Source organism: Dama dama, chromosome X (assembly GCF_033118175.1).
Source record: "Dama dama isolate Ldn47 chromosome X, ASM3311817v1, whole genome shotgun sequence".
NCBI lineage: Eukaryota > Metazoa > Chordata > Mammalia > Artiodactyla > Cervidae > Dama > Dama dama.
In genome coordinates, this window is record NC_083714.1 from 122,146,340 (window position 1) to 122,166,257 (window position 19,918).

The window sequence follows — 19,918 nt, forward strand, 5'->3', positions numbered from 1 at the left end:
GTCCCCACCTGGTCAAATCCTGGTCCCCACCAGCAGAAATCCTGGCCTGGAGGTTAAAGTGGCATCACAGAAATTGCTGGGTTGTTAGTTCTGTTCCTGGCAGACATGTTTATATGCTCTTTCCTTGTAAGCAGGGAAGAGCCTTCTGATTACATAATAACATTCTTTAGTCATATTTCTAGAGATTAAGTGCTTTAGGACCTTCAAAAGGATGATGCTTTATTCTTTAGGGCCTATTATAAGTGGACCATTAAAAGCCAGCATTGTTTCATGGTATAATGTTGAGTATGGTTGAATAATTTCAGTGAGGCATGTGGCCTTTTTATCAGGTAATGCCATGCTATTTGACTAATCTTTATATATATATATATATATGTGTGTGTGTGTGTGTCTATGTATATATATATATATATATATATATGTGAATTTCTCAGTTTTGACCTACACTCACTTTGCTGTCTTCTCCAAGCTAAATACCCAGCTCATAAACATACATTTACACTGGAAGGAAAGTGTACTGTAGTCTTTGTTATTACTATTGGTGTGTCTTATTAATAATACTAATACTTGATATTAATAAATAATTGATTGACTTATCTCAGAGTTTAGAATGTCATTAGAAAACTCTATAGAGTCTGTGATTTATATATCAGCAAAGTGCATTGTTTTAAAGTTACAGTGTGTGGGGGGGTTTATAACAAAATTTTGGTATTTCACAATGTATGTTATTAAAATGTTTATTTAAAGTCAGACAGTTCTATTATATATAAGAGGGAAATGACTAATTTGGAGAGTGGACTTATATAAGAATTCAGTTTATCTTTATTGGGTCTTTTTTATTCCACCATGTAATTAAATTTAAAGTAGGTCCTTTTTTAAAAAAAATAAAGTAGGTCCTTTTTGAAAAATCCTGTCGTGATAAGTGCAAACTATTAATTGAAGTTCATTTGAAGTCTTTATTGGCCTAAAGGAAGTGTGAGGCTTTCCTTTCTTCTTTAAAGCCACATTATTGTGCCCCTTAATTTTGAGATATGGTTACTATACTTGATTTCTTTACTAATTATGCTTAAACAACTTGGGGAGTTATTTAGATTCAGATATGTTCCTTGCTATTGGTAATTATTTTCCCTGTCCCAGGTAGTCTATATGTTTACAGAAGGTAACACCTTTCATAAATAAAGAACTTTTAAAAAATAATATACTGAAATTCTCAGCTGGATTGGATCCTGATAAGCAAATCGATTTTCTCTGTGTTGGAATAAGTTCTAACCAACTTAAAAATCCAAAATACAAATATGCCAAAGGTTAACTTTTTAAAACACATAGACAGAGGTAGCACAGCATAATAAAGAATAACTAACTATAGAGGAAGTTTATTCTATCCATAAGCTAATGAGAAGCATTCAGGGAGTCAGTTTAATGTAGCTTATTTTAAGTAGAGGGTGTTTGTCTTTCTGAAAACATTCTTTTTAAAAATATATTCTCTAGCAACTGAAACCTGCCCCTACTTTGCCTTCCCATAAAAAGTATGCTGGATTATTCAGAAATAGTGGGAAATTCTAATTTTGAGGAAGAAAACAAACCCAGCAGGCTAAAGTCCCTGTAATATGTGTAATTTTATTAAAGTCTTTATTCATGGGGTGGTAAATAATTTAGAAAATAAATTGTAAAGCTATTCTAGTCAGCTCCTAGAGTGCTTTATCTTGCAAGAATTCTATTCGATATTAACAAATCCTATGACAATGACAGCATTTAGTCCATTCAGGATGGATCATAGAATTTGAAAATTTACTGAGATACAAATCTTTTTTTCCTTAGGAAAAAAACCCCTTGTTTACCTGGATTTGTCACCTTAGTTGAAAGTAAACCTGGCATAAACCTTTTATATTGTTTGTCCACAAGTGAGACAGTCAAACAATATTCTTTTAGCTCTTCTGCCTTGAAAACTTATTAGTGGAGTTGTCACAGATAATGAGAAAATGGTGGTGGAGGGAATGGAATTGGCCGTTAACAATAACAGGAATAATCCTTTGGGGGATCTATCACTTTATATTTAGGAAGTGAGAAGGGATAACAGTATTCTTACCTTCCCTTGGAAAAGTGCTTAGAAGGCTTTGCATTTAGCTTTGTTTCTGGACTAAGTGGTTTTATACTTTTACTAATTCTTGGATTTTAGATGATTCTTCTCTGACCAGTATTCCATTTTGGCTCGTTTTCTGGTTTCATAAGTACCTCCTTTAGTGTGTGTGTGTGTGTGTATATACACACACACACATATATATATATATTTTTAGATTTCTTGGTTTTTATGAGTTCTTGTGCTTAAGCATGCTGTGTTAGGTGCTACATACGTTAATAAGAAAAATAACATGGAAATATCCTCAAGGCTAAGAATTAAAGCTTTGCATAAGATATCCTGTTTAAGATTTTATTAAAGTGTTTTGCATTTATATGCTGAGCTTTCTTAGTGCAGTTATGCTCCAGGATCTCATGATTTTTTCTTCTCTACACTACCAATGTAGCAACTGTTACAAGGGAGAAACACTAACATGTTTTCCTTGATGATGGGCTTTTAGCTTCTAAGAAGTATATAATCAAAAGACTGGTCTCTTCCAGAAGATAGGGCTTATAAACCAATTAATCCAAATACTCAGTTATCTTGACCTGCAGTGAATATTTTCAAGCAAACCTTGGCATTTTTATAATAATGGACTGTTCCAGGGTTCTAACAAATAAGCAGATTATCTCCAAAACTAGAGTGAAGATTTACCTGAAAATCTTTGGATCTGCCTGGTAAACTGGGTTGCCATCCTTTTGTTCCCTTATGACAGTTTTAGCATCTCTGTAGTTGATTCCAAGTTTGAGTGTGGTGACAATTGACGTCGACAACATTGGTTTCATAAATAAGACATTTCTCTCTCAGGCAAGATTTCAGTTCCCTGGTTATGTAGTTTGTTATAACTATTTTATAATTATGTGTCTTCTTTAAGAAACACAGATTTCTACTATATTTCCTATGTAAACATAGGTAACTACACATTTTTCTTTCTTTTTTTTTTTAACTGTAAGAAAAAACATATTCTTCTTAGTGTTCTGAACAAGTTCTTGATTGCTGCTTAGACACTGGACTAAACTAGTCCTTACTGAATAGATCACTGTCAACTTTTGGACTCATGCCTTTACCTAAGGGCATTCTGTGTCAGGAGAGAAATGGAAGAGACCTTTTTGTCCGATTCCAGTTAAAACAAAAAAAGCACAAGCCCAAACTGGTTTTCAGAACAGATGGATTTTTTTCCTAAGGTTAATCTAAAAGATACTATAAAAACTTCAAGGACAATTAATAAATCAGGTATGAAAAGGTGAAAACATGTCAACCCTATCAAACTGTTCATCTGTGAAGCTGAAAACATAGGGTTTTTTTTTACCCACAAAGTAAATAGACTGTGAATGCTAATCCTCCTCTCATTTTTCACTCTGTACATTAGCACACAGTATCCCTAATAAGAAATATGTCAGGTACTGTGGCATTCTATTGAAGTTAGTGGTTCTTTTTTTAAAGCATCACGTTATAATTTGGGGCCCTTCAGTTTTACTCTACCAAGTAGCAGTACAGTCCCGCTGCTAATGTGGTAGATATATTCCTTCTTTACAAAATTGCACAGACCAAGACTTCTTGATACATGGAGTCTTGGTCACAGACTGCAGTGGCCTCTCCAGAGCTAAAATCATTGACTGCAAATGTACTAGGCAAATGTACAGTTTTCTTTCAATAAGAAGGCAGCTAAAAATGGCACAGGTGTAAACTGTGTGAAGTTTTAAATCGTATACTGCTAACACAATTTCAGAACTGTAAACGATGAGACATGACAAGATAGGAAGACTGAATGTCAGGTAGAGACTGTCTCCTTGACCTTTTCTATCATTAAAACTTGCCAGAGAAGTTTGCGATCCCTCCTTGTGGCTTTTGAGAAAAGCAGAAGGATGACCAATCATCTGTCAAACCTAGATTGTCAATACTTGATGATCTCGCTAAGATATAGAGACAAGCAGATGTGTACCTGATTCGTAGTTTTAGGCTGAAAGCATTCTAGGCCATGTATGTAACAGAACTGTGGGGTGGGTTTTTCTCCATCAATGGGTGGTATCTGTGACTAATCACATTTTCTGCCTTATAGGCCTGCCTCGTCCCCTCAGCTTTCACACGATGATACTCATTCACGCATTGAACATTATGCTAGCAGGTATGAGACTAGTTGAATGCCAGGCAAATATTGATTGAAGTAACTAACCAAGGAAAGCTAACCTATAATGATTTTAAACAAATCTTTTCTTTTTTCCCCAATCTTGTCTGATTTCTACTAATCACCTTGCCCTCTAACGTGCATGCCGTTCCAACTGCATGTTGTTTTTGAACACCAATGAGCGCTTCAGTCCAGAACAATCTGCCCTAACCCCGGCCTTTAAACATTTTGAGAGCCTTGTTATGTTCTATATACTGAGCACGTTTAATCAGTTGACTTAGAAATCATCTACCCTTCTTAGAAAACTGCTAGACCAGACATTAAGTATATGAAGAAATGATACTGTGTTATATGCAGAATATGAAAGAAAGCGTTGGCTTAGATTTCTGTGTGTATTTGACAAAATGTGGTGTAAAGAAGAGAATCATTACTTTTCCTAATCCTTGGACCTTTCTGTCTCACATTCTTTGTGTTTGAGGTAACTTTTATATCTAAGAACTAAATTGCTAATTGTAAAATATGCCTGTTAAGTACATCTGTTAAGAGTTTGGTTAACTTTCAAGTTGTAAAAAGATTATTATTGTTTGAGGTGAAGGAGGTTTTTAAAGGTAAAAAATTGGTGGTAGAATGTGTAGAGAGCTGACTCTGAATTATCTTTTATCAATATTTTAACTGCTGAACGTGTTTATCAACCATGGGATGTATTAACTAGCTATGTATCATTCTGTCATCAGTGGAAAGCTTTAATTGTCTTAAAAAACACATGGGGTAGTGGAAGGTATGGAGTGTGTTTGTTGTTAAGGAAGCTTGTCCCATGAAAACAGGGGCCTCTTCTCAGCGAAAGGAAGATCAACCTGTGGAGAAAAAAAGAATGCAACTTCTCTTGTAATTTATAGCATAAATGTAAAGCAGCTTAACTAGCTGGGGTCCACCACTCACCTCAAACAGCTAGGCCAACACACACATCCTTTAAATATGAAGGATTCCTTTCTCCTCTTGACATGGTTTATCCTTTAGTTTTCAGGAATGTTCGATTAGGTCTTGAATAGAGTCTAAGAAGTCACAGAAGTTTTAATGAGCTTTTACGTTTTTTATCAGGCTAGCAGAAATGGAAAACAGCAGTGGATCTTATCTAAATGATAGCATCTCTCCTAATGAGAGCATGTAAGTATCCTGTCTCTTTTTACAAAATGTTCCTGACCATGAAATTGCTTAGAGGGATTTAGACATAGGGTAGCACAGAAGATAGGAATTAGCATTTATATTCATTGGATCTTTCTGGGAGACGCTCATTGGCTTTTTTTTCTTTAACTCTTGACAACCCAACACAGAATGAGCTCCTCGAAACTGTGGCACAAATGTTCCCAGACATTTTGCCTTCCCCTCATTCAGTGCTGTACTACCACAAATTGCAGGGTCTCAAACACCAAAACTGTGTGAAATGTTTACTCTTTGCCCAAACCTGTGGGACTTTTAAAGGGACTGGATGTTAATTTTTCAAGTGATGGCTCCATCCATGGGCAGTAGAACTATCATCTTGGAATAGCTACACTGGTATTCCCATGGGGTAGCTAGATGGGCATTTTTCTGTAGAGAACCTAGCTAGCTTTTTTTTTTTTTTTTTTTTTTTTTTGCGATTGAGCATCTCCATGAGCTAAACAAACTGAGGCAGTCTTGTGAAGGGTTTAAGAAGAGGAAGTACAAGTTGAGGTCACGGTTTTGTAGTGGGATGATACTCCAGGCCTGTCCAATTTAAAGGCAGCGAGAGAGTGGTGCTCAGAGTGGCAGAGAACACAGCGATGGCAGGGGAACGGAGGCTTCATTACAGAGTAAGGATAGTATTGACCATAAGGAGCATTGAGGAATCCTGCCATGAACTGAGAGCCTGAGGTGGAGGGAGCAGATTAAGAAGCTTGTATGGAGGACAAACTGATAACTGAATAGACAACTTACAGATATGAAATCTAGTCAAGGTACAATGATGGTGTTAGTTTCCTAGGTTACGGATGTCTCACCATTTTGTCTTAGAGAATCTAGGCAAAGGGAAAATGGTAAATTTATCACATGTACTTGGTGTGGCAACCCACAGTCACAGTCAAATGAGAAACAGCCTGTATAAGGATGAGACTGAAGGAAATAGTACCCAAGGAGCATTTATACATAACTGGTTATAGCAGACATGAGAATAAGTCATCTCTGGTACATAAAGGTGATCAAGGTGATAGTAGAGTCAACACTCAGCCATTCATAGTTATACTAAACAAAAAAGCCTTTGCCTGCTAATATAACTGTGGTACATTCTCTTTCTGAGCTGTGGGGGAAAGTATTAATAGTATTAATATATAAACTACTTTGACAGAAAGATACATAAACAAAGAATCAACTAAATGTAAGCAACCTGAATGATTTGGCTTTTTGGATCACTGATTTGAATGTTAGAAACTATAGTACATTCACAGTGATTCCAGTTGTATCTACGTAAGAATGGCTGCCATTCATTGACTGCCCAAGGGAACAGTAAGAGAAGTTGAATTATAACTATCTGTTGTAATTAAACATGGGAAGTCCTCACAATACACCTTCAGAATTTGGGATGAGGGCTAACAGATTAGCTGGTCAAACTGCGTTTGGCCTATTTTTAAGCAAAATTTAGCTGTAGCTTATTCTGAGGGCATAGTATCCATTCTGACTCAGTCTTGCTTGGGAGTAACATGAAATCTTAGGGTCAGGTCAGGGGAAAGGTTTGGTAGATGGGTTGACTTAACTTACATGTTTATTTTTAACACCTAGTCCTTATTTTAATTTTAACTTGCCAACCAGTTATCTGACCTGATGGACCAAGATCATGTAATTTAGGAGGATTTTTTTCCTCAAGTATCTGAAATTTTTTCAGCTCAGAGTCAGAGATGAGAAAAGGAAATCAAACAGGTGTGGAGACGGAAATGTTAACGTATCATCTTACTGATGTCTAGCCAGAAACAAAGGGTTTTAGCCTCTCATTAAGAACAGGATGAATTTCTTGTAACTCAGAGGTACACAGGCTTTTCAGGAGTTACGAGCAGTGCATTTAGAAAATAATTTCTCCTGTGTATGAGAGAATCCCTGGATATAAAGAAAGATGGCAGCTGCCTCCCAAAATACAAGCCTTTGGTCTCTTTGTTCTAAGCTGCTCTAGGGAATGAGTTGTTCAGTCCTCTTTTAATTAGTTGCGTTGATGGCTCTTTTTTTTCCTGCTGATTTTTGTTTTTCTAGCTAAACAATAATTGAATGAAATAGTCTTTTAATGTATAGTTTCATTATTGTTACCATCCTGCTTCAGTGGGGTTAAGAAATTCAAGCCATTGACTTACTCATGTAAATTGACCACCCAGATTCGATGGAAAATCTGAGCAAGAAACGCTTGGAACTGTCACCAATAGGAGGGTAGAACCACAACCTCAAGAGTATCAAAATGCCTTTAAAAGCAGGGAAAAGGGTCTAATTAATTGTTAAGAGCAAATAACTGTTTCAATTTTAAAGTAGACGCCCGAGTCCCTGCCCCCCAAAGCAAAATAAGGGGGGAAAAAACCAAAACCTTTGATTTTATTTTCCAGAGATGATGAACATTTGTTAATCCAGCATTACTGCCAAAGTTTGAACCAGGACTCCCCCCTGAGCCAGCCTCGTAGTCCTGCCCAGATCTTGATTTCCTTAGAGAGTGAGGAAAGAGGGGAGCTAGAGAGAATCCTAGCAGATCTTGAGGAAGAAAACAGGTGAGTTTTCTTTCTAGCTTTGTCATTGGGATGCAGAGCGCATACACTTGCACACATAGAAAAGTGCCAGGAATCTTCACTTAGAGTCATTCTATGTCTAACTGTTTTCTCCAATAATCTGTTTAGCTCCATTTACAGAGTCTCTTTTTTGTCATCTGAAAGAAGAAAATGAACGCAATAGCATAAGTAAGAATTCATACATTAGGTATTAAATAAATGAATGCTCGTGGTGGTATTTGATTTGCTGCATGTATTTTAGAGGCTTTGATCTCATATTTGAGAATAGAGTTTAAGAACAAAGTAGGTCATTTAATTTTCTGATGATACAATTTGTACATGTGTTTGGCCATATTACCTATCTTAAAGCATTTAAGAAAGTAGGCTCACTGGTCATATTTGGGGATGAATTAGTTCATCTTTATTTTCCATCATCCAATACAGAAATCATTTATGCTCACCATCCTAGCAGATTAGTGAGATAATTCTAGCTGTCAGTCATCACTTGAAAAAGATGTTCATGGGAAAAGACAAGAAATTATAACAGTCAAAAAAATTTTCTTTTCATGACTCCACAGAGGACAAAGATGTAAAGGTTTGGCATGTTGTGTGGCATCAGGATGATGCGAATCATTGGACTTTGCTTTTATGTTATGTGTATGACATCACAGGGCCCTTGCTTAAGAAAGGCTTTTGCACGTGGTCACTTCTAACTCAGTGTGCCTTCTTTAGACAGATGCCACCAGGCAGGTCTCTAAAGGAGCAGTGGCTCAAATTTGTGGGACTTGAGTACTTTCATGTCTTTGGTTTAGCCCAAGGCATGAAGACCTCTTCATCTTGGCAACACAGTATGTCTGAGAACCAAGTGCCCTTGGGGACTGTGTCACCTCAAGATGAAAAGGCGAACCATTCATCCATTGCTTGCTGCTGCCCCAGGCCTCTGTGTAGCTCCCAGTACCTCTGACCTGTGGCCAGAGCTCTTTATCTGGTCGGCTTGCCTCTGGTCTCGCTCACCCGCCAGTACCTCCTCCATACTGTTGGTAGTTGTGCATCTTCCCAGTGCCAAGAGCCATCACGGCATTCTTCCTTGACTGGATTTCTGCATCTTTTTAAAAAACCTATCTTCTCAGCTGGACATTTTCAGCCTTCCACAGTTTTCTCTTGACCTGGTTTTTGACCGTCGTCATCCTGTGTGCCCAGATTCTGGTTGTGCTATTGTAACTACTGTTTCTGAATGCGTCCTGCTCTCATGCACTTTCAGGGTTCAGCCCAAACTTGCTTCTCAGCCTCACTGCCATCCTCCACGCCGTTGCCCTGAATGATTTTCCCCACCGAGCCCCTAGCAGATGGGGCTGCATTTGGAAGTAATCTGTCGTTTGTCTAGTCCATGGGGTCGCAAAAAGTCGGACATGACTTAGCGACCGAACAGCAGCAACAAATTAGATGTCTTTCAGGGTAAAGTGGTTATCACTGTACTAATCGGTCCCTGCATTTGGAAGTAATCTGTCATTTGTCTAGATCCTCATAATGCCTTGGATCTTTCTCCATGAACTTCATTTCAGTTAGCTTTTTTATCCGCTACCCGCCACCGACCTCCCCACCCCACCTCTCTCTAATGGAGACAGTGACTGCCTTTGGAATAAGGACTGTGTCTTAATCAATGTTAATGTCCCCTATCGTGCTTAGCACAGTGTGACTATTTATTGGGTTCTCCAGAAATTTTTGGTAAAAGCCTGAGGTAAGAATACAGAGAAGAGATCACACAGGTACCATTCCCGAGGTAATACTGAGCATTCTGTTGGTTTTAATGGTAACATTATTTGGGGCTTTATATGTAAAACTGACAGTGAATATCATGGCAGATAAAACCTCGCCCTCTACTGTACTATCATTAGTATTCATTTATGTTAAGTCTTTAATTATTTTAGGAATCAAAGTCAACTAGGAAGAAAAGCTGGTACCGGTATTATAAATAGAATTCGATGTTACCCAGGGCTAAGAATATTTTTCTACTATGTAAATGTCCATTGTGCTCTATGTCTTTCTATTTCATTGGTCAAGAGTTCTATTTTATTACTGCTGCACCTTCCCTCCATACCATTACAACCAGGCCAAAGAGTGTTGGTGAAGAGTACTAAAACTATCATTTGAATTAGCATTTCATCATTTTCAGAGCACTGTAATGCATTTTTGGTTATTTCATCTTCCTAAAAGTGCTATGTAGAAGATTGATAAGAAAATGCAGGTTCAGAGGGGTTCAAATGGCTTGACCTAAATTTCAGACAGTCAGTGGCAGAACCAACTCCAGATCCAGATTTTCTGACTCAGAATAGTCAACTCTGCCTTGCGCCCTAGCATAAAGAAGAGTCATCTTATATAAGTATCATTTGCGCAGAATTGTAGCACATTCCATGGAAGGTACCTATACTGGAGGGAATATTTTTAGGACTACACATGAATAAACCTGTCCATCTACCTGTGGTACAGTGATAACCAATTTACCCCGAAAGACATCTAATTTGTTGTTGTTGTTCAGTCGCTAAGTCATGTCCGACTCTTTGCAACCCCATAGACTGCAGCATGCCAGGCCTCCCTGTCTGTCACTATCTCCCAGAGTTTGCTTAAATTCATGTCCATTGAGTTGGTGATACTTTCTCCTGGAGTTTGCTTACATTCATGTCCATTGAGTTGGTGATACTTTCTAAGCATCTCATCCTCCGCCGCCCCCTTCTCCTCCTGCCCTCAGTCTTTCCTAGCATCAGGGTCTTTTCCAGAGAGTCAGCTCTTCGCATCAGGTGGCCAAAGCATTGGAACTTCAGCATCAGTCCTTCCAATGAATATTCAGGACTGATTTCCTTTAGGATTGACTGGTTTGATCTCCTTGCTGTCCAAGGGATTCTCAAAAGTCTTCTCCGGCCCCACAATTCAAAAGCATCACATAAGGTATCCAAGGCCATTCCCTTAAAATGAAATGGTTAGTTCTCTGAAAGAAAGAAAAAGGAAAATATTCCAGGGCTGCTCAGAAATCCAAAATGAATCTGGTGTTGGTGCCGGTCTTTCTGTAAGTTATCTTGACCCTCAACTAAAGGTCAGGATGAGCTTCCTTCTTTCTCTACTTTGTCATGTCTTTATTTCATACCAATCCCAAAGAAATGTGTCTATAGCTAGGGTCCCCAACCTCTGGGCCGTGGACCATTACCTCCTGTCAGATCAGTGGCAGCAAAAGCACTTGAATCATTCCAAAACCACCCCCATGCACCCCTGGTCTGTGCAAAAACTACCTTCCACAAACTCAGTCCCTGGTACCAAAAAGGTCGGGAACTGCTGCTCTGCTGAGCTCCCCTCCTGAAAGTAGCCTCTGGTTTTCTTTGCTCTAGCGTCTCCTGTCTTCTTGCACTTCTTCTCAAAGAGCTTCAAAGAGCCATGGCTTTGTCTTCATGATCTGACTTCAGTGTTGCTTAAGGAGCCTGTAATTCACCATTTCCTGTCCTTCCTCTGAGAGAACCCAGGAAGTCATTAGTTGCCCGCCAAGCTGGCTGTATTTCCCTAGTCAAATTGGCTGCATAATTGAACAAATACAAGCACACATTTTGAGCTAATGGGAAAGGATATTGAAAACCAAGAGTGTCTTGGGTCCTTTGGACATATGTCTATGGGTACTTTGTGTTCCTTTATTCTGTAGCAAGGGCTTATCTCCAAAGGACAGCAAAGGAAGGAGGCTTGAAGATCTCCATCCCTGACTAGATATGTTACTGAATTCTGTTATTCTTATTCATGACACCTCCCCACCATCACCTTGGAAAACAGAAAATGGCTAATTAGGAAGTGTCCTGGGGGTATCTTATCTCTGTCTTTAGAATTCCATTTCTCCCAGTTGTTGCACATAGCATTCAATAAATATTTGTTGAATAAATTAATGAATAAATGAATGAAAATGAAGATGAATTTATTTTCATTGTTACCCTCTTACATGTAGTTTTGGTGAAAACGCTTCTTAAAACCTAATTTCATAGAGAAAAGCCTTTTCGAAGCTTTTCTTCTACTTGCCTTTCAGAATACTTCCCCTTTTTAAACGTCTTTGATGAGCCCCAAGCATTGCTTTGTCATAAATTTAGAATGCTCAAAATTCATTGTCCAAATCCTAAGCCCTGCCTGTCTTCACCCTCCCCCCCAGCATTCTCTGATTCGTGGCTTATGCCACAAAGATAAGGTGAAAGCTCTGAGCAGAAGCTAAGTCTGACTCAGAATTTTCTCAATAGCATCTCTCATAAATTTGGGTGACTAGTGACTTCTACAGTCTGTAATGTTTCACTTCTGCATAATGTCACTCCCTCATACCACAGATAATTCTGATTCACCTCTTTGGTTGAGCCCAGTTGGATGTTGAGAATTTGCTCCACTGTGTGTGTGTCTTTGGCATTGCCAACTCAAAGTTTGCTTTTTTTCATGCATAGATGAAAGCCTGCAATCTCCTGGCTTAAATCTGTAGTGTCAAATTCCGAGGTATTTTTCTCTGCACTGTCTAAATGAACTCAGACTTGCTGTGAGATTCTAGGTATGACCCTGGCAATGGAAAAGGTAACCATTGTGAAAGACAAAGCCTTGTTGTCATTCTGCTGCCTGCACATCAAATTGATTAGATTGTTCCCAAGTCTAAAAGGAGGGTAAATACTAACCAGATTCTGGTTAACTGCAAAGTCTACAGTTAATTAAAATGGTTAGTAGATGTTATATGACGCCAGGGGAATCTGGACTTCTAGTACCTACTCAGTACCTTTCATATATTTTGTTGTTGGGCAGCCAGTCATTATGCAGCCTAAATGTGAGTATTCCCTTGATCCTTTTCATTCCTCCAATGGCTATGTAAGATTGTTAGTTATATTCAGAGAAATTCAAGATTGGTTACAGACACCACTGAATTAAACTAGCTGGTGATCATAATCCTGTTGCTTTCCCTTACAAATAACCTGATGACTGGGTCAGAATCGGGTGGTTTTCAATCTTCACAGTCTTAGGACGTCTTTATTCCATGTTCCTTCCTTAGGTCTTTGTGCAAGACTCACATGATGGTGAGGAGATGGCCAAGATGGGGTCAGGAGTGGGCATTCCACCACAGAGATGTCGGGGGGGGGAGCAGCATGGGATGTTTGGAAACTGTAAACTGTGGTGTATTTTCTGTAACCAGGCAGGGAATGGGACGGGATAAAGCCAGACAGGTCAGCAAGGCCAGGTGGGGACAGACAAAGATGTGATGAGCTGCTGAGGAATAGGGGCCTCCTGCACGCTCCCCCACCCCGGGGTGAGCCAGGATTGATCCTGTTAGACTTATATGCATGACTCGGCAGCTGTGTGTGGATGGGGGCGGGAGGGGGTGAGGACTTTGAAAAGCACAATCCTGGAAGAAGGAGTCATATAGGCAGGGAGCATGGAAGCCCAGGAAAGAGATGATAAGGGCCTACAGGAAGGTAATAGAAAAGGGGTGAGGGATATTTTGGGGGAGGGGTGGAGCTGTGTGGCTGGCTGGTTAGATGGATCTGGGGAGGGAAGAAATGAGCCCCAGTTCTGGCCGAGGCACAGCAAGTTTCGTCAGCTGGGACTGACAACTCAGGAGGAGCTGTCTACTGATGAATTGAGAGTTTGTCCCTCGATTCAGCAGGATTTATTGAGGGCCTTCCTCAAGGTTGAGTCACTGGAAGATGGTGAATGGGGTGCAGAAGATGTCGAGTTTGAGGTTCTGGTGATGTTGTTGTTTGTTGAGTTGCTAAGTCATGTCCGGCTCTTTGTGACCCTATGGGCTGTAGCCCACCAGGGCCCCCGTCCATGGAATTCTCCAGGCAAGAATACTGGAGTGGGTTGCCATTCCCTTCTCCAGAGGATCTTCCCGATCCAGGGATCGAACCTTTGTCTCCTGTATTGGCAGGCAGATTCTTTTCCACTGAGCCACCTGGGAAGCCCTTCTGGTGACATACCCGTGGACAACTGTGTGATAGGGAAAAGTGAAACTGTGAAGCTTGCAGGAGGGGTGTGGGCCAGAGAGAACAGATCTGTGAGTCAGCAGCTCACAACTGGTAGTTGAGACTGAGGGTAAATTTATCTACCCAGGGAGCACATGGCAGAAGGAGAACACTGGGCTTGGTAGAACTCTAGAAGATGTAAACACTAAAATGTTTATATAATTCCTTTTATTATTTTAGTAAGTAATTTATGCATATTATGGGAAATCCAAAGACATGTAGAGAAAAGTGAATCTTTTTCCAGCCTTGTCCTCTGGCTGTCGTTCTCCCAGCTCTCTACATATGCAAATATTTGTAATCAGTGGTTGGGATTATTTCACAGGGGGCCGTGCAGTGTTCATTTGGTCTTTTTGTTCTACTTAAAGATCCCTAATCACTTTACACATGCTGGAGGAATATGCCAGAAGAAAAGGGGAAGAGAGTTTTTCCCAGAGGAGACAGGAGGGAAAGAGGCACAAGGACACAGGAGGAGGCCTGGTTTTGAACAAGAGAAGTGACAGTGTTAGTTGCTCAGTCATATCGGACTCTTTATGACCCTACGGACAGTAGCCCACTAGGCTCCTCTCTCTGTGGGATTCTCCAGGCGAGAATACTGGAGTGGGTTGCCATTTCCTTCTCCAGGGGATCTTCTCAACCCAGGAATTGAACCTGGGTCTCCTGTACTGCAGGCAGATTCTTTACCATCTGAGCCACCAGGGAAACCCAATCAGGAGCACCTCTGAAAATGCTGTTGTAGGTGATGAAGTCTGGGTAAGGAACAAGGGTGAGGAAGGTAACAGTGCATGGTCACTGTCTAGTAGACATCATTGGTAGATTCTGATTCTCATAGCTGGTCTTCACAGTTTTATAAGTTGGATTGGGCAGGAAAGAGCAGTATATGAGACATTTAATGATACTGGGGCCTCATGCCACTTGGAGCCCCCAAAACAAAGGGCTCCAGAACTTTTTAAGACAAAGGGAGCTAGTTTTCCCACATACATCAGACCACCAATATCTTTCATGGCAAGAGAAGCTGAAGGACATACCTACTGCATTTAATAAGCTTGCCTCAGGCTGGGAGGACAGTTGCATGGGGCGGGGTCACCATGGTTCAGAGGCTCAGTTTCCAACTAAGTAACCCAGCAACCCAAGGTTCCTTTAGTTTATCCTGAGTTAATCAAAGCTCAGGGGGGGACCAGTTCATCCTGTCCCATTCATGGATGTGGATAAATGACGTCAAATGACAATTTATTTCCTCCTTTATCTGAGTTCTCCCTCTTTTTAACTGTCTTGTTACACTAAATGTATTAATGTGACCCTCAACCTTTTTGGGGAACAGCCTGAGGTTTCCTTGAAGAAAATTTTCTTTTTCACAATAAAGATGGTTTTAATGTGCATATTATAATCCTCTGTAAACAGACTATTTAGCTTAGATTCTAGTCTTTTTTTTTAAATTGAAGTATATCCGTTCGTCTGCTGATTATTGTAAAGTAATTAGCCTCCAACTAATAAAAGTAAATGGAAAAATAAATAAATAATAAAATTGAAGTATAGATGATTTACAATATTGTGTTTCAGGTGTATAGCAAAGTAATTCAAGTATGTGTGTATGTGTGTACTTTTTTTCAATTATTTGCCATTATAGGTTATCACAAGATACTGTATATAGTTCCCTATGCTATACAGTAAATCCTTGTTGTTTATTTTATATATGGTAGTATCTGTTAATCCCAAACTGTACTTTATCCCTCCCCCTCTTCCCTTTTGGTAACTATAGGTTTGGTTTCTATGTCTGTGAGTCTGTTTCTGTTCTGTAAATAAGTTCATTTGTACTGTTTCTTAAATTCCATGTATAAGTGATATATTAGTCTTTGTCTGACTTCACTTAGTGTGATAATCTCTAGGTCCATCCATGTTGTTGCAAATGGCATTATTTCATTCTTTTTTATGGCTGGGTAATATTCCATTGTGTGTGTATGTGCCACATCTTCTTTATCCATTCATCTGTTGATGGACAACAGCATGAAGTTTTAGGTGCAAATATTCATTTTGTTTAAGTGGGAAATATATGTTTTTTAAAGATTGAAGGTATCACTCCATTTTAGGGTCTTGTGTCTTAGATATCTTGGAAATGATAGCAAAAGTAAAACTGGTAAGCTTAGACCTTGGCACAGGACATTAGATAGGCATAAGGATTGCTTCGGGCTTCCCTGGTAGCTCAGCAGTAAAGAACCTGCCTGCCAACGCAGGAGACACTGGTTCAGTCCTTGGGTTGGGAAGATCCCCTGGAGAAGGAAATGGCAACCCACTCTAGTATTCTTGCCTGGAAAGTCCCATGGACAGAGGAGCCTGGCAGGCTACAGTCCATGGGGTCACAAAAGAGTCAGACACGACTTAAGTGACTGAACAACAACAAGGATTGCTTCATCTCAGAGAAAAACCTAAGTGACCCCTCCAATGATAATAGTATTCACGATTTACCAGTATAGCTATTGTCTTCCTAGAACAGGCTGGATAAAAGCTGAAGTTCTTAACAAGCCAGTTTCCCTTTTAGATCCTCCATGAAGACCCTCATCCTTCTTGTAGCTTTTATTACCAGACCATCGTGCTACAGTAGAACTGACTGTAGTCTTAACTTTCTTTAGTTACATTCCAAGCCTGAGGATATCATTCCACGCAACTCACCAGATAGTTAGTGAATACTTAATGTGTTTTTCAAAGTGCCAAGACTACAAAAAGGGATAAGCCTTGATTCTTACTCTCTTGGAGCTCAAAATGTAATAAAAAAAAAGACCTTAAAATGTAAACAACTAAGTAAAACCCAGTATTGTAAGTGCTCTGGGAGCACCGAGGGCTCAGTTCTGTCTGAGGGACTAGAGAGACCTTCACAAGGGAAGGTGAAGATAAAGGCTGAATCAGAGTTTTCCAGGCTGAGAGAAGGAGTAAGGATAGCCTTCCAGTCTATTGAGACCATGAGTTATGTGTGTTCAGAGCACAGGAAGAAAAGAACAAGAGAGTAGTGGAATGGTAGCTGAAGGTCACTGTTGAAAGGGTTTTATATGTCAGACAAAGGAGTTTGTATTTATCCTATAAGCAGTTGAGCAGTGAGGGCTTTTTGAGGAGGAGATGATGGAGAAAAATGATTGTAGGCAGGGAGCTAAAGCCATGGAGACTGACAGAAGGACAGTGCAACAGTTTGTTGAAAGATGGCCAGGTTATTAACTAAGGATCCCTTACGCAAGTGAAGAAGGGCTGAAGAAATGGGAAGGTCACTGAATGAATGAGGCCAGGGAAGATGAGAGAACGAGGAATGGGGAAGCATGAATTTTTTCACTAGGGAACTGGGACATGACAAGTAAACAAAAACCATAGAACATACAAGAAAAGCTACTAAGCAGCCAAGGTCAATGGATAGAGAAAAAGAACTATGTACTGAGCGTACTGTTGTTTGCCCCAGGAGATTCAAGTGAAAATTTCCTATATTGCTTTTGTGTATTTACTTTCCAAAAAGGATTTTAAAAAAACATAGCAGTAAGATTCCTATAGTAGAAATAGTAAATCAATGAACATAGTAGGGATTAGCTTAGTTGATATAATTGAGCTTCAAATTTGGTTTCAGGTTCCCTGCAGGCAGGGGGCTAAGAGGAAACAATGATTTGTCTCTATCTCTCATTGTTGGATGAAAGAAGTAAAGAAACATGATTATCTTTGTTTAAACCCAGTGTTGGTTACACATCCTTGACATCAGCCCAATTGTAGTGTTCTGTGGAACTCACTTTGGTAAGAACTACAGTTCTGTTCTCACGTCTCTGCAAACGGAGCCTGGATTTTTCTCACAAAGTAACTTCTGATTTTCTCCAGTAGGGAAGTCCTACAACCCCAGAGACCAAAATGATTTAGTCTGGAAAATTCTAAGATAGGTATTGAATTATCTCCCATAAGATTAGATAATTATATGAGGGCTCTTACAGAACATCCCAATGGGAGTGACCTGGCTTTGTAATCAAACCAGCAAAAAGAAATTCCACCAAGAACTTGACAAAATTAATTTGCTATATGGAGTTCTTAATTGTTGTTAGCTGATTGACTCTTGAAACATGTATACCAAAGACAGGAACTTTGGCTTCTACAATGATTACTGTTGGATTTTTGCTTTCTAAGTTGTTAGATGCAAAGGTTAGTTGTTACTTGAGGCCTCTCCTGGGTTGTGGTACAAAAGTATATTACCAACACGTGGGAAGATATTAGCAGGAATGCAGGTGTAACATTTATCTCAATGACATATTGAAGTATAAATTTTGAACGTATTTGAAGTATAAATTTTGAAGGAAATGGCAACCCACTCCAGCATTCTTGCCTGGGAAATCCCATGGACAGAGGAGCTTGGCAGGCTCCTTTGTGCACAGGTTCGCAAAGAATACAGTCCTGTGTAATGCTACATGAGGAAGCTGATTCCTTTTCTGGCACTGAAATGTTAGAGGAAGGATAAACGATGAACCTGTCAACCTTGCATGGCTTGGTACATAGCAAGGTTAAACTCACAGTACCCATGGCTAATGGAGACATCCAGGAGACTGTGGAAAAGACAGGTCTGGAGGCTAGAAGTCTAGATTGAGGTGAGAAGTAATGGGTGGGGGAGGTGAGGTCATGGGCTTGGAGGAGGTGGAAGCCTAGAGAGAGGACAGGGTCCTCCTAGGAGGAGAGCTTATGTGGAAAGAAGACCAAGGACCTCCTGGTATACTGGATTGTAACTGGCTATGCCCAGTTCTCCACCAGTAGCAAAGTTAGAAATGGTTTCCTGCTTTGTATTAATTATATACTTGGATGACTTCTGCAGATTATCAAACCCTCCCCTTTTTCCCCCCTGCTTTGTTAATAATTAAAGTTCTGTATCTTCAAGTCCTGGGTTACCTTTTGGTACCACTCTGTCTGCTAACTACAATTTATAGGTAAATCCATATGATTCTTTTTCTATAATTTCTGAGTAACTCCAAGTGACTGTTTCAAGGATAGAAATAACCTCTATTCTTAGCTTAAACACTGAGCATAATTCACAGCCCTTTTTCCCAGTAGTATAAGGTTTGTCTACAGGAAACTAAACAGTATCCCACACACTAGAAGCTGAGCTGTTGAATGGCCAGGGACTGTGTCTCACTTATCTTTCTCTCTGTAGTGCTGGGTGTAGAAATACGTGTTCGTTAAAGGAATGGATAAATGCACTTTGGACTTTTCTTGTGCCCTGCCAGATTTTTTGGCCGGTTTTCAGCTGTCTTCTTTGTTTTTCTGTTTTCATGTCATATGTTATTGTTCTTTGCCCCCAATCTTTAATAAACCTATTTATTTTCTCCTTTTTAACTTTGATTGGCATATAGTTGATTTACAATATTGTGTTAGTCTCCGCTGTACAGTAAAATGAATCAGTTGCACATATACATATATGCACTCTTTTTTAGATTATTTTACCATATAGGTCATTCCAGAGTGTGAGTAGAGTTCCCTGTGCTATACAGTAGGTCCTTATTAGTTATCTGTTTTATATATAGTAAGTAGTCATTTCTTTTTATTGCTGAGTAGCACTCCATGATGGCTTCCCTAGTGGCTCAAATGGTAAAAATCTGCCCATTACCTGTTTTATATAAAGTTGTGTGTGTGTGTATCAGTCCCAATTATCCCTCTCCTCCCTTTCCTTCCCTGGTAACTATAACCTATTGGTTTCTGCATCTGTAACTCTATTTCTGTTTTTTAAGTTCATTTGTATCATCTTTTTTAGATTTCCCATGTAAGAGATATCATATGGTATTTGTCTTTCTCTGACTTACTTCACTTTGTATGATCATCTCTAGGTCCATCCATGTTGCTGCAAGTGGCATTATTTCATTCTTAATGGCTGAGTAGTATTCAACTGTATATGTGTACCACATCTTCTTTATCCATT

General features: G+C 39.5%; 1 protein-coding gene across 4 annotated transcripts in view; it reads left to right on the forward strand.

Annotated features, from left to right (window-relative positions):
• Positions 1–19,918, forward strand: part of DMD (dystrophin) — a 2,165,569-nt gene that overhangs the window by 2,096,757 nt on the left and 48,894 nt on the right. For all 4 annotated transcript variants that reach the window (XM_061137756.1, XM_061137757.1, XM_061137760.1 and 1 more), the window contains 3 exons: positions 4,176–4,241; positions 5,340–5,405; positions 7,835–7,993. In XM_061137756.1, coding sequence (XP_060993739.1) covers positions 4,176–4,241; positions 5,340–5,405; positions 7,835–7,993 — 291 coding nt within the window. The remainder of the gene's footprint in view (positions 1–4,175; positions 4,242–5,339; positions 5,406–7,834; positions 7,994–19,918) is intronic.